Source organism: Ylistrum balloti, unplaced genomic scaffold (genome assembly GCF_031769215.1).
Source record: "Ylistrum balloti isolate Yb309-2 unplaced genomic scaffold, AGI_CSIRO_Ybal_v1 Utg369772, whole genome shotgun sequence".
Lineage (NCBI taxonomy): Eukaryota > Metazoa > Mollusca > Bivalvia > Pectinida > Pectinidae > Ylistrum > Ylistrum balloti.
Window position 1 is genome coordinate 2,897,367 of NW_026781965.1, and position 19,727 is coordinate 2,917,093.

A 19,727-nucleotide genomic window follows, 5' to 3' on the forward strand; every position below is an offset into this window, starting at 1 on the left:
ACAGATGAGTACAATAGGAAATCCCAGAGGGATCTGGGCAGCAAACATCACTTTGTAAGATTAATATTTTCTTTTCTTTTATGTAGTCATGTATTTGGTGATGAACCATGATGTTCAAAGTTTATTGTTCTAATTGTTTGAAACTGTCCAATCACTGTCAACCTGATAAAGAGATAGCTAACAGCGAGATCTATTTCCAAAGTTCCAACTGCCATCTTGAATACACAATCAACATCATAATGGCTACCAGTGCCATCTAGAATGTCAGATGAAGCTCAGAACTCGGCAATAAAGACCCATACTTGGCTCATTCCTGCTGTTCCAAGATCCCTGGACTCCTTAGAAAAGGGAATTACAATTTTCAAATATAAAATTCCAAAATGGCCATATTCAGCATCTTAATTATTTGATGAAGTCCAAATGCAGCAGGCACGACTAGGGCCCAAAATGAGCTTGTGTTTCAAAACAAAATGGCGACTGTCTTGAATATACAATACAGCTCTAAGAATTGCATTAACCAATAGGACCATTACTGAAGTTTAAAGGCGAACACAATGAGCAGTTATTTAAGGTCAAGATGCAAATAATGCCTTGTGGTCATCATGAATGTGGCATTAACAACTAGGATATACTGAACACGTCTGTAAAGTTACATGACGATCCTTTACAAGCTTTCATTAGTTCTTTAGAATAAGCCGAGTAACCAACTTTAAATGTCGAAATTCAAAAAGGTGTATGATGGTCATCATGAAAGATCTGTGAAGCACAAACTGCAATATGAACAACTAGGACCTACGTAGAACATTCACAAGCTCTCAGTAGTTCTTTATAAATGGTGGTAAGAAGAAATTATATACAGGATTGACGAATAGTGATTGTATATATATACAACAGAGAGTTTAAGCAATTTTCTCTTGTGGGGTGACTTCGTGGAATACGCAATTTTCAAATCGGAACTATTTTACCCTCTTGCAACAACTGGACTAATATATTTGGTTCAATTATAACAAACCATTTTGGAAGAATAGTTTTCCAAAGAAAAGCTTTCCGGGGTACCACAGTCTCTTCACTTACATGATAACATAAAGTTTTCTTCCGCCAAGGAGGAGTCAATGATTTCGTAATATTGCAATTATTTGGGGATGGTGATGCTCCAGCATACACACAACCAATTAAATGTGGAATTCAATTAAAACTAAATATGTATCACCAGGTCGAATATAATCTTGATTATATTGGTAATCAGCAAATGATTTGGCTGGTGTAGCAATAGTACCACGAGACATGTTCATAATGTAGGAATGTTGTGAAGTGCGATTGCACTTTATATTCCACTATGAAATTTATACCACTAAATCCATTTATTGCTATTTAGCCGAATTAGTGATATTTATTATCGCCAGATTTGCTGATATCAGTTAAATGCTTCACTAAATTGAATTAGTGATATCACTTAAATTGAATTAATAAGTAGAGCTGTGCCCCTAACTATCATTGACGATGTATGGAAAAAAGTTGTATACGTAGCTCACGAACGTGTTAATTAAGGATGTATGGAAGAAGTTGTATACGTAGCTCGTGGACTTGTTCATTGACGATGTACTGAAGAAGACTTGTATTTACATGAAATATGTCATCAGTAGGCGACCTGTGATATTCCCAAAAAGCTCGTTTTTTGTTTGTAATTGTTTTGTCTTATGTTTTTTTTTTTTTTTCATTTTTTCCTTTTTTTTTTTTTTTTGTTTGTCTGGGTTTTACTAGTAAGTAAGTAATTTACGACATAAAACGACATTTAAGTTGTATAGCTAAACTGTGGAAGTGTATTTTTAACACGTGTGCCAGTTAATCCGGATTACTGGTCCGTCTATCCGGAACGGTGATATCAAGCATTTGTCATATCCGGTACAAAATGGTGGAGTGAGTTTGAACATTCGTTTCTGTATTGAGTGTCTCCACCAAAACGTCAGCTGGTGTTTTGCTTTTTTATAAAATGCACTTCCGAATTTATATAAAGCACAATTTAAGTTATTTTGAAAAAAATTGAGTGCCCTTTAGTTCAATCGTTTTTTCTCTATCTAACCTAGCATGTTACAGATGTTCTCATCCTCTCATCACATTTGTAACAATAGCTCACTTTGTGCGTGTACAAATGTAGTTCTTTAATTTCCAACCTCAATCATTCATTATATGATACTAATCCTAATTATGAGTATTGACAGTGTTTTTGAGGAGGCATCGAGATGCACAGCGGAATAAAAACGAACGAATAAATGGCCCAAAATTTTGATGTTTGCTCATTGTTTACCTTTCTCAAACTATCGTTTCTGTAGAATAATTTCCTATTAAATCATTAAATCAACTGAAAACAACTTGGATTTACAAAAAATAGTTAAATTCAGAAAATGTGTCTACATTGACATGTTTTCTTTTCACGCCATTTAACGATCTTTTCTATTGTAGAAACAAGAATGTGATTCTCAGATAATCATCCAGTGTCAACATTTTCCTGGTCAGTCATGTCGGGTAACAACCATAAAAACAGAGGTGTAAACAAGAATTGGAGAAGGGGTCATGGACGTAGATTTAGAAGGGGCCGTGGACAGAATAAAGGGAATTTTCATCACAGAAACCGGAATAGAGATTTTGAACCAGATGAAGGACACTTCGGAAGCCCGCAGAGAAATGGTAAACTTTCCCTTAGAGATGTTAACGAAATATATGAAGTTTGAAGCGTAGGAGTTGAGATTAGGTGAACTTACTAGCCTTTGGTAGTGGGAATTTCCCTTTGGTCAAGCAATAGAGTGTCTGACTAGAGACAAGTTATACACATTAATTGATTGGTTGTAGTTAGGGTTCTTATGAATCAGTTTTTGTAGCAAATGATTAGTTCTAGTTTCTCTCTGATATGACCCATTGACAGCAAATAAGACTAAATAGGCAATTTCACCAAACAAACATAACACTGTATTAAAAAAAAAATCAAATACCAGTAATCTTATTGTTCAATTTACAACTCAAAATATTGTACAAACACAGCATTAAACAAAAAGGGAATAAGGGCATATCACATTCACTTTTTCATGGACATATTCCTTCTGTACCAGGGACGTATAATACGTATTATACATCCCTGTCCTGTACCTATCATATTTTCAGTTCTTTGTTTATGATATTTTATTTGAATGATGGTGCTATTACAACAAATAACAACAAGACCATTTGTGTTTATTACTCATCCATAAATCCTTAAGTAACAAGAATAAAATACTTGTTAGTATGGTTCTTGTAATGGATAAGTATCAGCAGATGGGAACTGGTTATGACAATAATCTTATATATGTATGTGAAGTTCCCTGCATTAGGATTTTTTCCCTTCTGATTTTTCTAATCTTTTTTTGTTTTTTAGAAAATTGGGATCAAGTTGAAATGTTTCATGAGGTTATGGAGGGATCTCCATTAATTGAAAGGGGAGGTTCTCCTGGAATGTTTTTTGATGGTACACCTGAGGAAAGAACTATGATGATAGAGGAAAACAACATGTTGCCTGAAGATGATCAATTCCATGTACAAAGAAGGGCTAGATGGAACAGATCTAGAAGTCCAGATTTCGGTAGTGAAAGACATTTTCAGATGTCTCCAAATTCAGCAAGAGAATGGCAGAGAGAACCTGAGCCATTTAATGAAGAACTGGAAGGTCATGGAAATCGTATGTCACAACATTTAAACATCGAAGACCATTTAAGAGAAAACTCACCTGGTCGGGATGGTATGGATGTATGGCAAGGAGACAGGAGACTTCCAAGTGAGAATAGACATCACAGACGACGAAGTCTGTCACCACAAAGAGGTAGCTCTTGGGATAGAAATCAAAGAGATATGGAAGATGAGAGAAGAAATTGGGATGAGAGTGATCATAGACGAGAGCATAGACGAGATCAACGATTTGTAGATGATAGACATGATGACATGCGTAATAACCAATTCGTTGACCGTCCTGAGTTTATTCACAGTCCAGAAGAAGGTCACTTTTTTCCAGATGATTTTGCCAACAGACAGATGGATGAATTTCCAGATAGAGCTGCTGATTTTAATAGGCAAGAAGTAAGCCCTGACCAAGAAGAAGACTTTCACCATGATGATCAACAAGATATCCAAGACCATGACAGACACCCAATGAGAAATGAATTTGATAGAAGAGATAGGTTAGAAAGAAGGGATGGGTTAGAAAGAAGAGGTGGGGTAGAAAGAAGTGAGTTTGAAAGGAGAGATGGTTTTGACAGAAGAGGTGAATTTGATAGAAGAGGTAGATTTGATAGAAGGGATGGTTTTGAAAGGAGAGGTAGATTCGATAGAAGAGACAGGGAACATGATCAAGGGCATTTCAGACATGACATTGACAGAGAAGAGGGGCACAGATCTGATAGAGATCATCATATTCTAAGCCTTGGAAGCCATCGAAGCTTAAGTCCTAGAGGTCAGCGAAGTCCAAGTCCTAGAGAACATCGAAGTCAAGGTCCTGGAGGGGAGCGTAGGTTTTCACCTCATCCTGCAGGTATGCATATATTATATTAACTATTTTTCTGACTCTTCTGATTAACTTCAATTCTGGGTGATAGAAGCTAGAAACTGTTTGCAAGACAATGATCCAACAAACAATTGTGTTTTATACACATTTACCAAAGTATTGTAGATCGGTGATGTATTTCCTCAGACTTAATCATATAAAGCTATAACAGTAATAAATTGAATAAGAATAGAAAAAATTAGGACTCCTGTCAATAATGTAAATTATTATGATCAGAATTAAATTCTGTCATACTCAGACAACATGACATGACACAATTTTGATACTTTTTATATACCAATCAAATACACATGTCAGAGTTTTGAATAGGCATTGTTTAAACAATACATATGTACCTATTCATCATTTCAAGCTCACTGTTAGATACTAATGAACATTTGTAAAAATGTGTAAAGAGTTCAACGTTCAGCAGAGTACAGAGTACACATGTGTATGTTTTCTTACTTTCAGATGGTGAGCCAATGTTGATGGAGCAGGGGATGCCCAATGTGATACACACAGAGGATGCACCAGTGTTGATTGGACCTGATGGGGCCCCTGTTGAAATGCTGCCTCCAGGTGTACCTATAATGATACGACCAGGAATGGAACCTCAGCTTCTGGGCCCAGTTGGACCAGATGGCATGCAGCAGGTTCTAGTCCATCTTGACCAGCCACAGATCATTCAGGATGAATTGATAATGGAACATGGACCAAACAATGACCCCCATGATGATGGTAATCATTTCAGGAACAGAGAAAAGGGACGTGGCAGGGGAAGATGGATTGACAGGGGTCGAGGTCGTGGCAGAGGGTTTGATAGAGGAAGGGGATTTGATAGAGGACGAGGTGGCTTCCACCATAATAGACATGAGGACATGAAAGATATGAACCAAGGTAAAACAGCTTCATTAGAGTCACTTGATAGGTATAAAATGTACTTACACAAGCAACTGAAAGAGATATTTCAAGTTGCAATCATAGCTCAATTTTAGTACAGTTTCATATGGGACCCTGCTTAGTGATCAAAGTGTAGGTTTTGCTGCGTCATAGATCTTTTCATGCTGTTGATGGGAGGATCATATATATATATGATGTTCTCTCTGTTAGTTCTTGTCAAAAGATAAACGTTACTGTAGCAACTACCTGGCTTATCTGTTGAAATTATTTTTACAGCTCCAGTATTAAGGAAAATACCATGGATGAGTTATTGCTTTAGGGTGCTAAGGTCAAGGTCAACATTGATAAGAAAATTGTTATAATGGTTGAAACTTTCAATGGATTTGTTTTTTCATTACATGATTTCCACTTTCATTGAATATGAAACACATATAAAGTGAAATCTCATGTAAAATCATATGATATTTATATAATTTGTGAAAGTGGATATAAAGGGTAAAAAAAGTTGTGTTTTTTAAATCATCAATAATCTACCTTGAATGAAGACATGTTTTTGTGTGTTTAGTTCACTTACAAGATAAGATGAAAAATCCAGAAAGGAAACTAATTTTACACTTCTGCTTTGCAATTAATTTCATTTTAAATTAGAATGTTGGTGCCTTCTTATAACCCTTCATTAAAGATTTAAATGTGGTTATATTTGCATGACACTTTAGAATGGTGTTTCTATATTACTATAGACATACCTATATCTGGACCACCTGACATGCACATGGTTCCGATGGGACCACCTGAGGGATCAGGGCCATTATTCATAGAGCCTGGTATGATGCCACCGCCAGGCATGGCATCTGTCATACAACAAGGTATGCCAGACATCCCTGTGACTGGTGGTGGTGGTGTTCCAGTCATGTTGGATCCAAATGCGCTACAGCCTATTCAGCTAATGGTCCACAACATGGAGCCAGGTATGCCTCTCGAGGGAGACAGACGTGACCCTCATTCCGCAAATATACCTTTAGAAAACAGGCCAGGGAGAAGTGGATCTGTTGACCGAAGGGACTTCCAACGTGATCGTCAGCATAATCAGCAAACTTATGATCGGCACCATCGCAGACACGAAGGCAGTTCAGATCGCTCTCATAGCAGGAGTAGGGAAGACCAGAAGGGCAGTGTAAATGATAACGAAAGGGCATCGGCCAAAACAGCTAGTCAAAGATCAGCCCAGTCAGCTAGACAGAGAAAATCAGGTATTCTTCATGCTACAAAGTTAACACATTGAGACCTGATCTGGGGTGTTGTGTTTGATTTCATATTATTTTTAGAATGAAAGTCAGATGATAATTAATCTGGGAACCATTGTTATTGTTCAGATCTTCAGATCTTGAGATGTATACAAAGATTGGTAATCAATAGAAAATGTTTTCTGATATTGAATTAAAAAATAAGTGAAAAATTTTGTTGAGAAATATAGTAAAATTGCAGTTCTTTTTATGGTGGACTACTCTAATACCTCTTCCACAGTTGTCAGCCCTTTGTCCTTCCTTAAACAATTCTTGTTATTATTTTTTCTGGAGAAGTAATAAATGAGTCGTTCTCAAATTTCATATGTAAGTTCATCTTGGTCCCAAGTTGTGCTTAGTGCATTTATGACTAATTGGCAAAACAACTTGGCTAAGAGGTGGTCATCTTGAATTTCGACAGACATAGTTAGCTGACCTGGTTTACCATCTGGCATTTGTCTCTCATTGCCATTTGTGGGACTGATAGGAAATACATAATGACTGACAGGTGACCATCTCAGATTTTGACAATGAACAATTTTTATCACTATTTTTTGAGAACTATGGGATGGATCTGTTTTAAATTTCATGTGTAAGTTCCTCCTGGTCCCTACTTGTGCTGTTCTGATTTTTGTACTGATTTAAAAAACAAAATGAATAATAGGCGACTGTTGTGGATTTTCACCATGAAAGTTAATTATCGCTATTTCTTGAGAAGTACTTGATGGAATTTTCTTGAATTTCACACATAGGTCACTCTTATTCCCTAAATGATAGATGATGGGCAGCCTTTTAATGGTTTGCTCCTTGTGCAGTTGTCTTTTTTGTTGTTACTGTGATACCCCATCTTCTCCTAATATATTTAGTATTGAGCCTATTTCTTTGTGTTATTTTTCACAGTTTGAGGCATTGACAGTTCTTAGATAAACAATGATAATGATGATCACTATTATACATATTTATTGTGATTTATCTTGTTTCTTACTATTTCAGGAAAACAACATCTTAAAAGAGAAAACAGACAAACTGCAAAGAAGAAAGTTAAGCAATATCCGATAGCTCCCAAGGTCAGTAAAACATTTAAATCTTATTTGATGAACAAAAATCTGTTTGTTAATTAATCGCGATTAACGCTGTGTAAAAATATTTATGCTTAATATCTTTTATTAATTTATTTTCAGAAACTTGCAAAACAGCTGAAAAATGTAGTATCCAGACACACACAAGAGTAAGTGAACTGATAAATAGCACAGACTTCATGTATTTGTTACAATACTGATAACCATTCCTGGTGTTAAGTACTGTTTACAAGACTGATAACCTGTCCACACATTAAGTATAGGTTATAAGACTTATAACGAGTTCTGATGTTAATTATTAGTTACAAGGCTGATAACCAGTCATGATGTTAATTATTAGTTACAAGACTGATAACGAGTTCTGATGTTAATTATTAGTTACAAGACTGATAACCAGTCATGATGTTAATTATTAGTTACAAGGCTGATAACCAGTCATGATGTTAATTATTAGTTACAAGGCTGATAACCAGTCATGATGTTAATTATTAGTTACAAGACTGATAACCAGTCATGATGTTAATTATTAGTTACAAGGCTGATAACCAGTCATGATGTTAATTATTAGTTACAAGGCTGATAACGAGTTCTGATGTTAATTATTAGTTACAAGACTGATAACCAGTCATGATGTTAATTATTAGTTACAAGACTGATAACCAGTCATGATGTTAATTATTAGTTACAAGACTGATAACGAGTTCTGATGTTAATTATTAGTTACAAGGCTGATAACGAGTTCTGATGTTAATTATTAGTTACAAGACTGATAACGAGTTCTGATGTTAATTATTAGTTACAAGGCTGATAACGAGTTCTGATGTTAATTATTAGTTACAAGGCTGATAACCAGTCATGATGTTAATTATTAGTTACAAGACTGATAACCAGTCATGATGTTAATTATTAGTTACAAGGCTGATAACGAGTTCTGTTGTTAATTATTAGTTACAAGACTGATAACCAGTCATGATGTTTATTATTAGTTACAAGGCTGATAACGAGTTCTGATGTTAATTATTAGTTACAAGACTGATAACGAGTTCTGATGTTAATTATTAGTTACAAGGCTGATAACCAGTCATGATGTTAATTATTAGTTACAAGGCTGATAACGAGTTCTGATGTTAATTATTAGTTACAAGGCTGATAACCAGTCATGATGTTAATTATTAGTTACAAGACTGATAACCAGTCATGATGTTAATTATTAGTTACAAGGCTGATAACGAGTTCTGATGTTAATTATTAGTTACAAGACTGATAACCAGTCATGATGTTAATTATTAGTTACAAGGCTGATAACGAGTTCTGTTGTTAATTATTAGTTACAAGACTGATAACGAGTTCTGATGTTAATTATTAGTTACAAGACTGATAACGAGTTCTGATGTTAATTATTAGTTACAAGGCTGATAACCAGTCATGATGTTAATTATTAGTTACAAGGCTGATAACGAGTTCTGATGTTAATTATTAGTTACAAGACTGATAACGAGTTCTGATGTTAATTATTAGTTACAAGGCTGATAACCAGTCATGATGTTAATTATTAGTTACAAGGCTGATAACGAGTTCTGATGTTAATTATTAGTTACAAGGCTGATAACGAGTTCTGTTGTTAATTATTAGTTACAAGGCTGATAACGAGTTCTGATGTTAATTATTAGTTACAAGGCTGATAACCAGTCATGATGTTAATTATTAGTTACAAGGCTGATAACCAGTCATGATGTTAATTATTAGTTACAAGGCTGATAACGAGTTCTGATGTTAATTATTAGTTACAAGGCTGAGAACGAGTGCTGATGTTAATTATTAGTTACAAGGCTGATAACGAGTTCTGATGTTAATTATTAGTTACAAGGCTGATAACCAGTCATGATGTTAATTATTAGTTACAAGGCTGATAACGAGTTCTGATGTTAATTATTAGTTACAAGGCTGATAACGAGTTCTGATGTTAATTATTAGTTACAAGGCTGATAACCAGTCATGATGTTAATTATTAGTTACAAGGCTGATAACGAGTTCTGATGTTAATTATTAGTTACAAGGCTGATAACGAGTTCATGATGTTAATTATTAGTTACAAGGCTGATAACCAGTCATGATGTTAATTATTAGTTACAAGGCTGATAACGAGTTCTGATGTTAATTATTAGTTACAAGTCTGATAACCAGTCATGATGTTAATTATTAGTTACAAGGCTGATAACGAGTTCTGTTGTTAATTATTAGTTACAAGGCTGATAACGAGTTCTGATGTTAATTATTAGTTACAAGGCTGATAACGAGTTCTGATGTTAATTATTAGTTACAAGGCTGATAACGAGTTCTGATGTTAATTATTAGTTACAAGGCTGATAACGAGTTCATGATGTTAATTATTAGTTACAAGGCTGATAACCAGTCATGATGTTAATTATTAGTTACAAGGCTGATAACGAGTTCTGATGTTAATTATTAGTTACAAGGCTGATAACCAGTCATGATGTTAATTATTAGTTACAAGACTGATAACGAGTTCTGATGTTAATTATTAGTTACAAGGCTGATAACGAGTTCTGATGTTAATTATTAGTTACAAGGCTGATAACGAGTTCTGATGTTAATTATTAGTTACAAGGCTGATAACGAGTTCTGATGTTAATTATTAGTTACAAGGCTGATAACCAGTCATGATGTTAATTATTAGTTACAAGGCTGATAACGAGTTCTGATGTTAATTATTAGTTACAAGACTGATAACGAGTTCTGTTGTTAATTATTAGTTACAAGGCTGATAACGAGTTCTGATGTTCAGTACTGATTATTTTGTATCAGATAACAATGAATATTAGTGGGTGTGGTGCATGTATATCAATTCTATGACATGTTAGAGGTATGTAATTAATTAACATTTACAGGAAACCTAGACCAGGAGATGATAAAGCCATGATAACATTACTCAAGTCAGCATTGGATGTGATGCAGTCAAGAGTGAGGTAAGATCATTAGCTCTCCAGTCTCCCTGAAAGTCGTTGTGTAGCTATAGTTAATTATCCTGGAACCCACCCTTCAAATTAATGTGTAACTAAATTTGATTACCCTCGAATCTACCCTACAAATTAATGTGTAAGTAAAGATAATTACCCTGGAATCCACCCTACCAATTAATGTGTAACTAAATTTAATTACCCTGGAACCCACCCTAAAATTAATGTGTAACTAAATTTAATTACCCTGGAACCCACCCTAAAATTAATGTGTAACTAAATTTAATTACCCTGGAACCCACCCTAAAAATTAAGTTGTAACTAAATTTGATTACACTGGAATCCACCCTAAAAATTAAGTTGTAACTAAATTTGATTACCCTGGAATCCACCCTAAAAATTAATGTATAGCTACAGTTAATTACTCTGGAACCTTTGTTACAAATTAATATGTAACTTAAGATAATTACCCTGTGATCCATCCTACAAATCAATATATAGCCAAAGTTAATTAATCTGGAACTCACTCTGCAAATTAATGTGTAACTAATTACCCTGTGATCCACTCTACAAATTAATGTATAACTAAAGATTATTTCCGTGGAATCCAGCTTACGAATCATTGTGTAGCTACATTTTATTACCCTGTAACCCAACCTATAGATTAATGTTTAACTAAAGATAATTATTGTGGAATCCACCTTACAAATCAATGTTTAGCTAAAGTTGAAGGCCCTGGAACCCACCGTACAATTATTGTGTAGCTCAAGTTAATTACCACAGAAACTACCCTACCAGTCAACATGTTTCAGAACAATCCAAGTTAATATATTGGAACCAAAGTATCACAATATTCAATTTCCTGGAAAAAGATGGAATAATCAGGAATAATAACAAGCAAGCAAACTGTAGGTCACATGAACTGAAAGTGTGACCATACTTAGGGTCAAACCTACTATTAAATCAAAACAAAGTTTGCGGATTGTGAAATGTGAAAACTTGCCTGCCCAGGTGGGGCTAAGTGACTTTAGAACAGCCTAGGCATCAAGTAGACACATGCTTAAGGTTAAATCTTATATAAAAACCATTTCTAAACAGTTAAAAAAACTTATTACCTTATATTTTAAAACAGGGTTTTTTCACTAAATTTATGTTGGAAATATTAGAACATCCAATATCATGATAATAGGGTTTTACTATACATACTGAACATTGTTTGTGTGCCTGCCCAGAAGGAAAGTAGCTTTGCTTTGACATAGCATTTGCATCTCTCCATTCTTTATCTGCTTTTGCTTTCTAACTATTGTGTGAGTTAACCTTATAGAGCTTTACCAAGAAAAAGTCAGAAGTCAACATGGCAGTTTAGGTAGTATACCCATGACTAGTAAATAAGACTTCAAACTGAAATAAAATTTTTCTCAAAGAGAGAAGGGTAGCTTCCATACATAGTTTGACAATTAGAAGTGTGACTCATCACAACTTATCAAGGGTAATAAGATTTCCTAGAGTTACAGCATATTTAACTTTAAAGATATCATAGGATCTCAAAATATCTAAAGGTCAAACATATATATTCTGGGGACACAACCTATCCTAACATCACAACTTATACAGAGGTCACACCTTATACTGAGATCACAACTTACTTTGGAGTAATGTATATAACTAGGGCAGGAGATTCAGAACTTAACCTTGGATCTTAACTTACCCCATGAGTTTTTACTTTCTCTCCCCACCCACTTTCTCAGCTTGCTCTGCAGTCATAAGTTAGGGTTTCCCAAAGATCCTAGTTATTAAGTCTGAGAGAGGCAAGAGACTAAAAATTCCCTTTACTAAGAGACAAAATATGAGGCAGATGCGTTCTTCAGTAGAGAGTTTATAGGATAAGGATGTAGGATAAACTAAAGCCCATGGGTAGATTAAACATCCCTGTGTTCTTCCAAACCTCAAAATTGAGTGGATGGAATACAAAAGGGAGATATGTTTAAAGGAGCACATTGATAGAGCTCATCTATATAGACTATCACTGCTAATGAAGTGGTATGATGTACCTTTACTTCCACAGGACAAATAGAGAAAACAAAGAATATATAGAGGAGAATGAGGAAGTAGACAACCTGCCAAGGGAGATGAATGAGGTGGCTCCATTAATGGAGCCAGAGCCCCCTTTTGTTCCTTTTGTGGAGTCTGACCCTCCATTATCTTCTTTGGTGGAGCCAGAGCTCCTTTTAGCTCAAATTATGGAGCCAGACTCTCGTTCACCTCCTTTGATGGAATCAGAGCCCCCTTTAGTTCATATTGTGAAGTCTGACCCCACTTTAGCTTCTTTAAAAGAGCCTGTGTCACCTTTAGCACATCAAGTGGACCCCATATCTTTTTTGGCTCCCTTAAAAGAGCCTAAACCCTCTTTGCTTCCCTTGACTCCTTTGACTCACTTGATGGAACCAGCATTCCATTCTTTGGTCGCACTCTCAGTAATGGACGATGATAACATTGTTGGATTTGAGCCTCCATCTCTTTTGTTTCCTATACAGGGAGTGCAAACCAAGACTCCCTTTTCTGCCAATGAAGGCATTATCCATTTTGGAATAGAGAAGAACCTACTTCCCTCCACTTGTAGGAATGCAGCTAAAAAGAATCACAAATCAAGGAAAAGGTCCCATAAGAGGCAGCAGTCTCAAGTATCTCCTTTTCTTATTACAGAACAGGGTTTTCCCCAGAGTACAGTGGAAGATATCGCCCCTTTTCCCATCAAACAGGGCATTATACTACCCACAACTTCTACCAGTGCAGCTAAAAAGAGACACAGGAAGAGAAAGAGGCCACACAAGTGGTCTCCTTTTCTTGTTCCTGAACAGAATTTTTCCATGAATGCAGTTGGAGATATTACCCCTTTTCCAAACAATACAGACATTGCACTTCCCTTGACTAATACCAGTGCAGCTAAAAAAAGCCATAGATTAAGGAAGAGGAAGAAGACCCAAAAAAGGCAGCAAACCGTCCCTCGGATATCTCCTTTTATTAGCCCTATTCAAATTTTATCTCTGAATGCAGGTGATGAAATAGAAGATGTTGCCCCTTTTCCAATCAATTCAGACAATGTACTTCCCTTAACCAATAGGAATGCAGCTAAAAAGAGACACAGGAAGAGAAAGAGGCCACACAAGGGGTCTCCTTTTCTTGTTCCTGAACAGAATTTTTCCATGAATGCAGTTGGAGATGTTGCCCCTTTTCCAATCAATTCAGACAATGTACTTCCATTAACCAATAGGAATACAGCTAAAAAGAGCCACAGGTCAAGAAAGAGAAAGAGGTCTCTAAGGAGGCAGCAAACTGTCCCCCCAATACCGCCTTTTATTGTCCATACTCAAAATTTTTCCCTGAAGGCAGGTGATGAAATGGGAGATGTGGCCCCTTTTCCAATTGATATGGACAGTGTACTACCATTGATTAACACGAGTGCAGCTAATAAGAGCCATAGATTGAGGAAAAGGAAGAGGCCCCAAAAAGGGCAGCAGACTGTCTCTCAGATATCTCCTTTTTGTGACCCTGAACAGAATTTTTCTCTGGATGGAGATGATGCACTTGGTGATTGTTCTCCCAGTTTCTTCAAACTGGACTTTATTCCTGTGGGATCTCGAAAGAGACAATGAATCTCCTCTGAACAGCTCAGGTTGATTGCCTCCACAGGCCATTCTCCTGCACAAGAAACATCATTGAAACCCATTTCCACTTCAATCTATTTTTTAAAGGAATTTTCAGAGCACTCTGGTTTCTGAGCACCATTAGCCAGGGGCAGACCCAATGCAATAAGCCAATGGGTACCTAAGGAAACCTATATGTACACCTGACCCCAAACAACAGAGCTTATTCCTAGTCGGTTATGAACTGCCACTTTTGCACTGATGTGCCCATGAACTAGATTCTTGATGCCATGCCTAGCTAGTTCACCTCAGTGCTTCAGTTAGCATATTTTATCAGTCAAGTTAGGTTAAGCAGCAAGGTGGCCTTGATGCAGCTTCATCTTCAGCTTCATGACTTATATCATACACAGTTCTCTAGGCATATGGCCTCCATTGTTGGAGGCTGTAGCTGGTAATCTACAAACTAAATACTGTCCCCTTTCTTATAAACCTTTAAATGAAAGGTTTCATTGATTAAGGTATCTTAAACAGGATACTATTAAGATTACTATATCTAAAAAATGCTACCGACTTCAGTACTTTTGTGATTTTTCATGAAACTTTATTCAGGGGTTCAGTGCCAAAATATCTCAAATTCATTAACATATTAGCTTTCTGGCATCAAGGCAAAGATCAGTGATGCTATAAATAGATATTTCTGTTATAATTTGCGAAGCTAGCAACTTAAAAAATATGAATATCACATAATCACCGAGACAGCATGATTAAGGTAAGGGTAATTTTCACTGGGATTGATTGTCAAGTATTGGACATCTTTCACCAGCTTCAATTCTGTCATGATTTCCTTGAACTACTGGTGATTGAGTACCAAGATAGCTCGAACAAATTAAATGAGCCTGAAGATAACATTCTATTACCATGGTCAAGGTATTGATTAAAAATCCAGAGACAAACTCCATTCTTAATACATGTACTGACTGTACATTTGAACATGATGTGAAAGATTAATTATATACAAACAATCTCACTGACATTTCCTCCATTTTTCCTAACTCTGAACACATATTGCAGATGTGATTGACATTTGCTACTACTCTGGATAGTTCAGTATATTTCTATCACAATTTCAGCATTTCCTGCCTTGCGATACCTATTATGTAGATGTATAAACCCATGTGATAGAAACACCACTAAACATCCATAGGTAACTAGGTGGCAGATTCCAACTGTCGAATGTTTGTAGTTTTAGTGGTATTTCTAGTAGTCCTCAGCTGCCTTAAAGTGTTACAGTCTTAGCCACAATGAGGTGGCAAGAGGCCCCAAAACTTTCTCAGATAGAGAAATCTGAAGATAGCCCCAATGGAATCCTCAAGAAGAGGAACATTGAGAAAGGGCCCAGTGGGTTGACTGGAATTACTCATCCTCAGGATATACCATTTGTACATTAGATAAGTTTGTAATGCCATGTTAAAATTTAGTGGGTATTTAATTTGATGCCTAAAGAAAGGGGAGAAGGCCAAAACAGCTCTTCAGGTAGAGGTAGCTGCTGCTGGCTGTCATGGAATCCTCAGGTAGAGGTAGCTGCTGCTGGCTGTCATGGAATCCTCAGGTAGAGGTAGCTGCTGCTGGCTGTCATGGAATCCTCAGGTAGAGGAACATGAACATAAAATATGTAAAGGTACAATTTCTGAACCTGAAGTCAAGGCACATTGAGTTCATGTATCCTTAGGTAGAGGAAGAGTTCATGTGTACAATTACAGTTTCAAACCTCAAGTTATGGTCTAGTGGATATTCCATTAGATACCAATTATAAAGATCAACGGATACAGTGTTGTATTTCATCAAAGTTTATCATACCTGAGGCTTCTCTTCACATGGTTACATTGTGTCTCATCGAAGCTCTTAAGGGAATTTGTAATTCTAAAGGTTTCTCTCTGTGTAGGTTAATTGATAATTAATCAAGAATAAACAGGTTAAAATGTTGCCTTTTCAAAGAGCACAGCTTCAATGCCTGTCTGTAATTGTCTCATCATGAGATCCTATCAGCTTAAGGGGGCTCACTACCTTAGCCATTCCCATCAATAAAGGTCTGTCCGCTCCAATCATCCTCAGTCTTAGAGTCCTCATTGCCTGCTGGTCAGATAAATCTTCAGCAACTGCAAGGATCCAGCCACTACTCCAGAATATGGTAAATTTTGATAAGATTTGTTTCCCTTTAGATGGAAATCAGCTTCAAAATAATTTTCTCAAAAGAAGGAACCCAGGGATGAGGGGGATGACAACTTCATGGAAACACATTTCCCATCTCCCTAAGGTTTCTACCATAAGGGTGATATACCTCAGCTGGTTATCCCTAATAATTACCAGTGGTCGCCAGGTTGGCAATCTCAGCTTCCAGACACAGCTGTGATCTTGGCTAAAAATATCTAAAATAGCTACAATTCTGCCAATTTCATCTACTTCTTTTGTTGTCGTGTTGCCTGCAAATAGCTGTAATCAGTGTAAATAACTTCTGAAGGAAAGAAGTGGAGCCCTGACAATTTTTAGGTAAAAGCATCTGTACCAATTTCCCAGTGAACCCTTAGTGGATTCTCAAGAAAGTTGTACAAAAGACTCACAAGTGAATAGCACCTCTTAAAACAAATTTAGAATAGGGCAAGTGAATGAAATTGCATGATATAATTGTTTTGTGTTGCCAGGACACACCAGTGATGCTACTTTCCTAAATTTTGAAGTCCAGGAGGTGACTAAGGAAAATCCAAAATGATCAAAAGAAAAAATGTCAAAATCTAGATAAGGATGTGTACAAGCCCAATGATTCCATAAATTACAGATCCTAAAAAGTAATTTAAGGATTTAAAATGATTCTGTGTACTGATATTCTGAACAAGTGAGAATAATATTCATTGTAGAAAATCATTCTCTTACATTTCCTTCTAGATCTTAGCAATACCAGGTACTGGCATTCTGACTAGTGCGGGTCCACTGTATATCATTTGTATATTTGTCATGGTTTAAATTTCAACTTTGAACTCGACCCCTGAGTCAGTGAGTAGGTAGTTGATATAGTAGCAAACCTTCTGGTCAAGATTCAAAGTGTTCAGTCCTTAGCAAACTTCAACTGAAAATTTCTAATTCATACTCCATGGGTTGAGATTTGCAGTGTCATTCCTCAAAGTGGGGGCAGATTCTGTAAGCCTTACATACTGTATTAAAGGATGCATGGTTTACTGATTTGTATAATTCATAAACAGGGACAAAGGACATGGACAGTCATCATCTGCAGTGGGCAAGATGATTTTGAAGGCTTTAACAGCTGGTGGGTACTACCTTTTTTCACAGATTGATTTCCTGCTTTATACTGTACATTGAAAGTAACGTAACTGCCTCTTAGCAAACTCATATATCTCATTTCACTAATCAGTCATTCATTAATCATATAGCGCATTTAACTTTTATATCAATGTTGTGCATCAAGGTGATCAGACTCAAGTTTTAATAGTAAGAAAATTTAGATATGGTCTGATTTAATGAAATACAGATATGTTTGGATTTTTGTATGAAGAAATCAACCACAGTTGCCATTAATTTATGTTTTGATACAGTATTTGGATAAATGAAGGCCCTGCTTTAGTAATACATAATGATTTATTTTCATTTTATTAAACAGGTCAATCAGTAGACCAGCAAACCATTAGTACCACACCTGTCAATCAGGTGGGTTCTGCATCAAGTTTAAGTGGTGGCCAAAGGGAAGCAAACAAGGAATCTGATAGAATGTCAAGCAGGTCGAAGAGGCAGTCTGAGACAAGGGATTCTGAACTGAAATCTCCCTCTGATAGAAATCGACAAGTTTTAAAAACAAGGGAAAGATCTAACATCGGACAGGTTCATTCAAAATCTGATACAACTAGTGAACCAGGGTCTAAGTTTACATCACATTCAAAGTCACAATCTCAATTTAATGAAAAAAGTGCTCCAAAATCAGCATCACAGTCAACTAAAAAAACAGATGCTGAACAGAAATTACAATTACCTGGTAAAGTTGCCTCTAAATCTGTATCTCAGTTGACCACCACATCCTCTTCTAATGTTACTTCCCGATCAGGCCATGCTGATTCTAAGTCTTCCACACAATCAACTGCTCCAAAGTCTTCATCACAGTCAGCTAGCAATTCTATTCCAAAGCCAAATCAATTGACAAGCAGTGCTGGTGCAAAGCAAACACAGTCAACAAGCAGTGCTGCTGTGAAGTTTCCAGCAAAATCGACAAGCAATGCTGCTGTGAAGTCTGCAGCACATTTGACAAGCAGTGCTGCTGTGAAGTCTGCTACACAATTGGCAAGCAGTGCTGCTGTGAAGTCTGCAGCACAATCGACAAGCAGTGCTGCTGTGAAGTCTGCGGCACAATCGACAAGCACTGCTGCTGTGAAGTCTGCTACACAATTGGCAAGCAGTGCTGCTGTGAAGTCTGCGGCACAACCGGCAAGCAGAGCTGCTGCAAAATCTCCTGCAAACATGGCTGCAGAATCTTCAACCACTAACTCTGCTGGTAAGAGCAATATTTGAAAACTTGCATGTTTTCTCATAAGAATTAAATTTCTATTTTATTCAGGTTATTAAAAATTGAATAGCTGGCAAAGCTAGTTATAATGAATTTACTGCAGTTTGCTCCAAATAGTCTTAACAAAATAGAAAGTTAATCTTCATTTTTCACAAAATTTGATGTTAAAAGAAATATTTACAAAGGCATTTCAAAATGTCAAGTATGTGATAATTCTCGGGAATTTCTCTAAAATAAACATGTGTCATACATTGCATGTTGTAGTTATTTTGATGGTTCAACTTTTCATACTTTACCAAAAGCTTGAAAAAAACTTGTCATTTTTCACAGACATCTTGAATGGACAATGGTCCTCTATATTTATGATTTTATTCCATTATGAAAATAGAAGAAAACTTATAAAGTTTCACAATATTAGTTATAATATAACAACAATATCAATTACAGTTTAAAAATATTTATTATAGTTTAACAATATTAATCGCAGTGTAACAATATTAATTACAATATGAATAAGAGTTTAAAAGTGTTATTTACAGTACAACAATAGTAATTATAGTTAGCTATTTATTACAGTATAACAATATGATAAAGTATATTGATACATATGTTGGACTTATTTAACATAATCATTTGCATAATAGCATTCTTCATTTGATATCAGTATTCCAGATACATGTTATGAAAAAAAAGATGCAGAAAATTTCTGATATTT

General features: G+C 36.0%; 1 protein-coding gene across 1 annotated transcript in view; it reads left to right on the top strand.

Annotated features, from left to right (window-relative positions):
• Positions 1–2,516: 2,516 nt before the first annotated feature.
• The window catches only part of LOC132543991 (serine/arginine repetitive matrix protein 2-like), a 48,360-nt gene continuing 31,149 nt past the window's right edge, over positions 2,517–19,727 (top strand). Inside the window, exons 1-9 of the mRNA XM_060207548.1 lie at positions 2,517–2,685; positions 3,407–4,552; positions 5,036–5,461; positions 6,205–6,714; positions 7,741–7,814; positions 7,929–7,975; positions 10,736–10,813; positions 17,703–17,767; positions 18,119–19,000. Coding sequence (XP_060063531.1) covers positions 2,517–2,685; positions 3,407–4,552; positions 5,036–5,461; positions 6,205–6,714; positions 7,741–7,814; positions 7,929–7,975; positions 10,736–10,813; positions 17,703–17,767; positions 18,119–19,000 — 3,397 coding nt within the window. The remainder of the gene's footprint in view (positions 2,686–3,406; positions 4,553–5,035; positions 5,462–6,204; positions 6,715–7,740; positions 7,815–7,928; positions 7,976–10,735; positions 10,814–17,702; positions 17,768–18,118; positions 19,001–19,727) is intronic.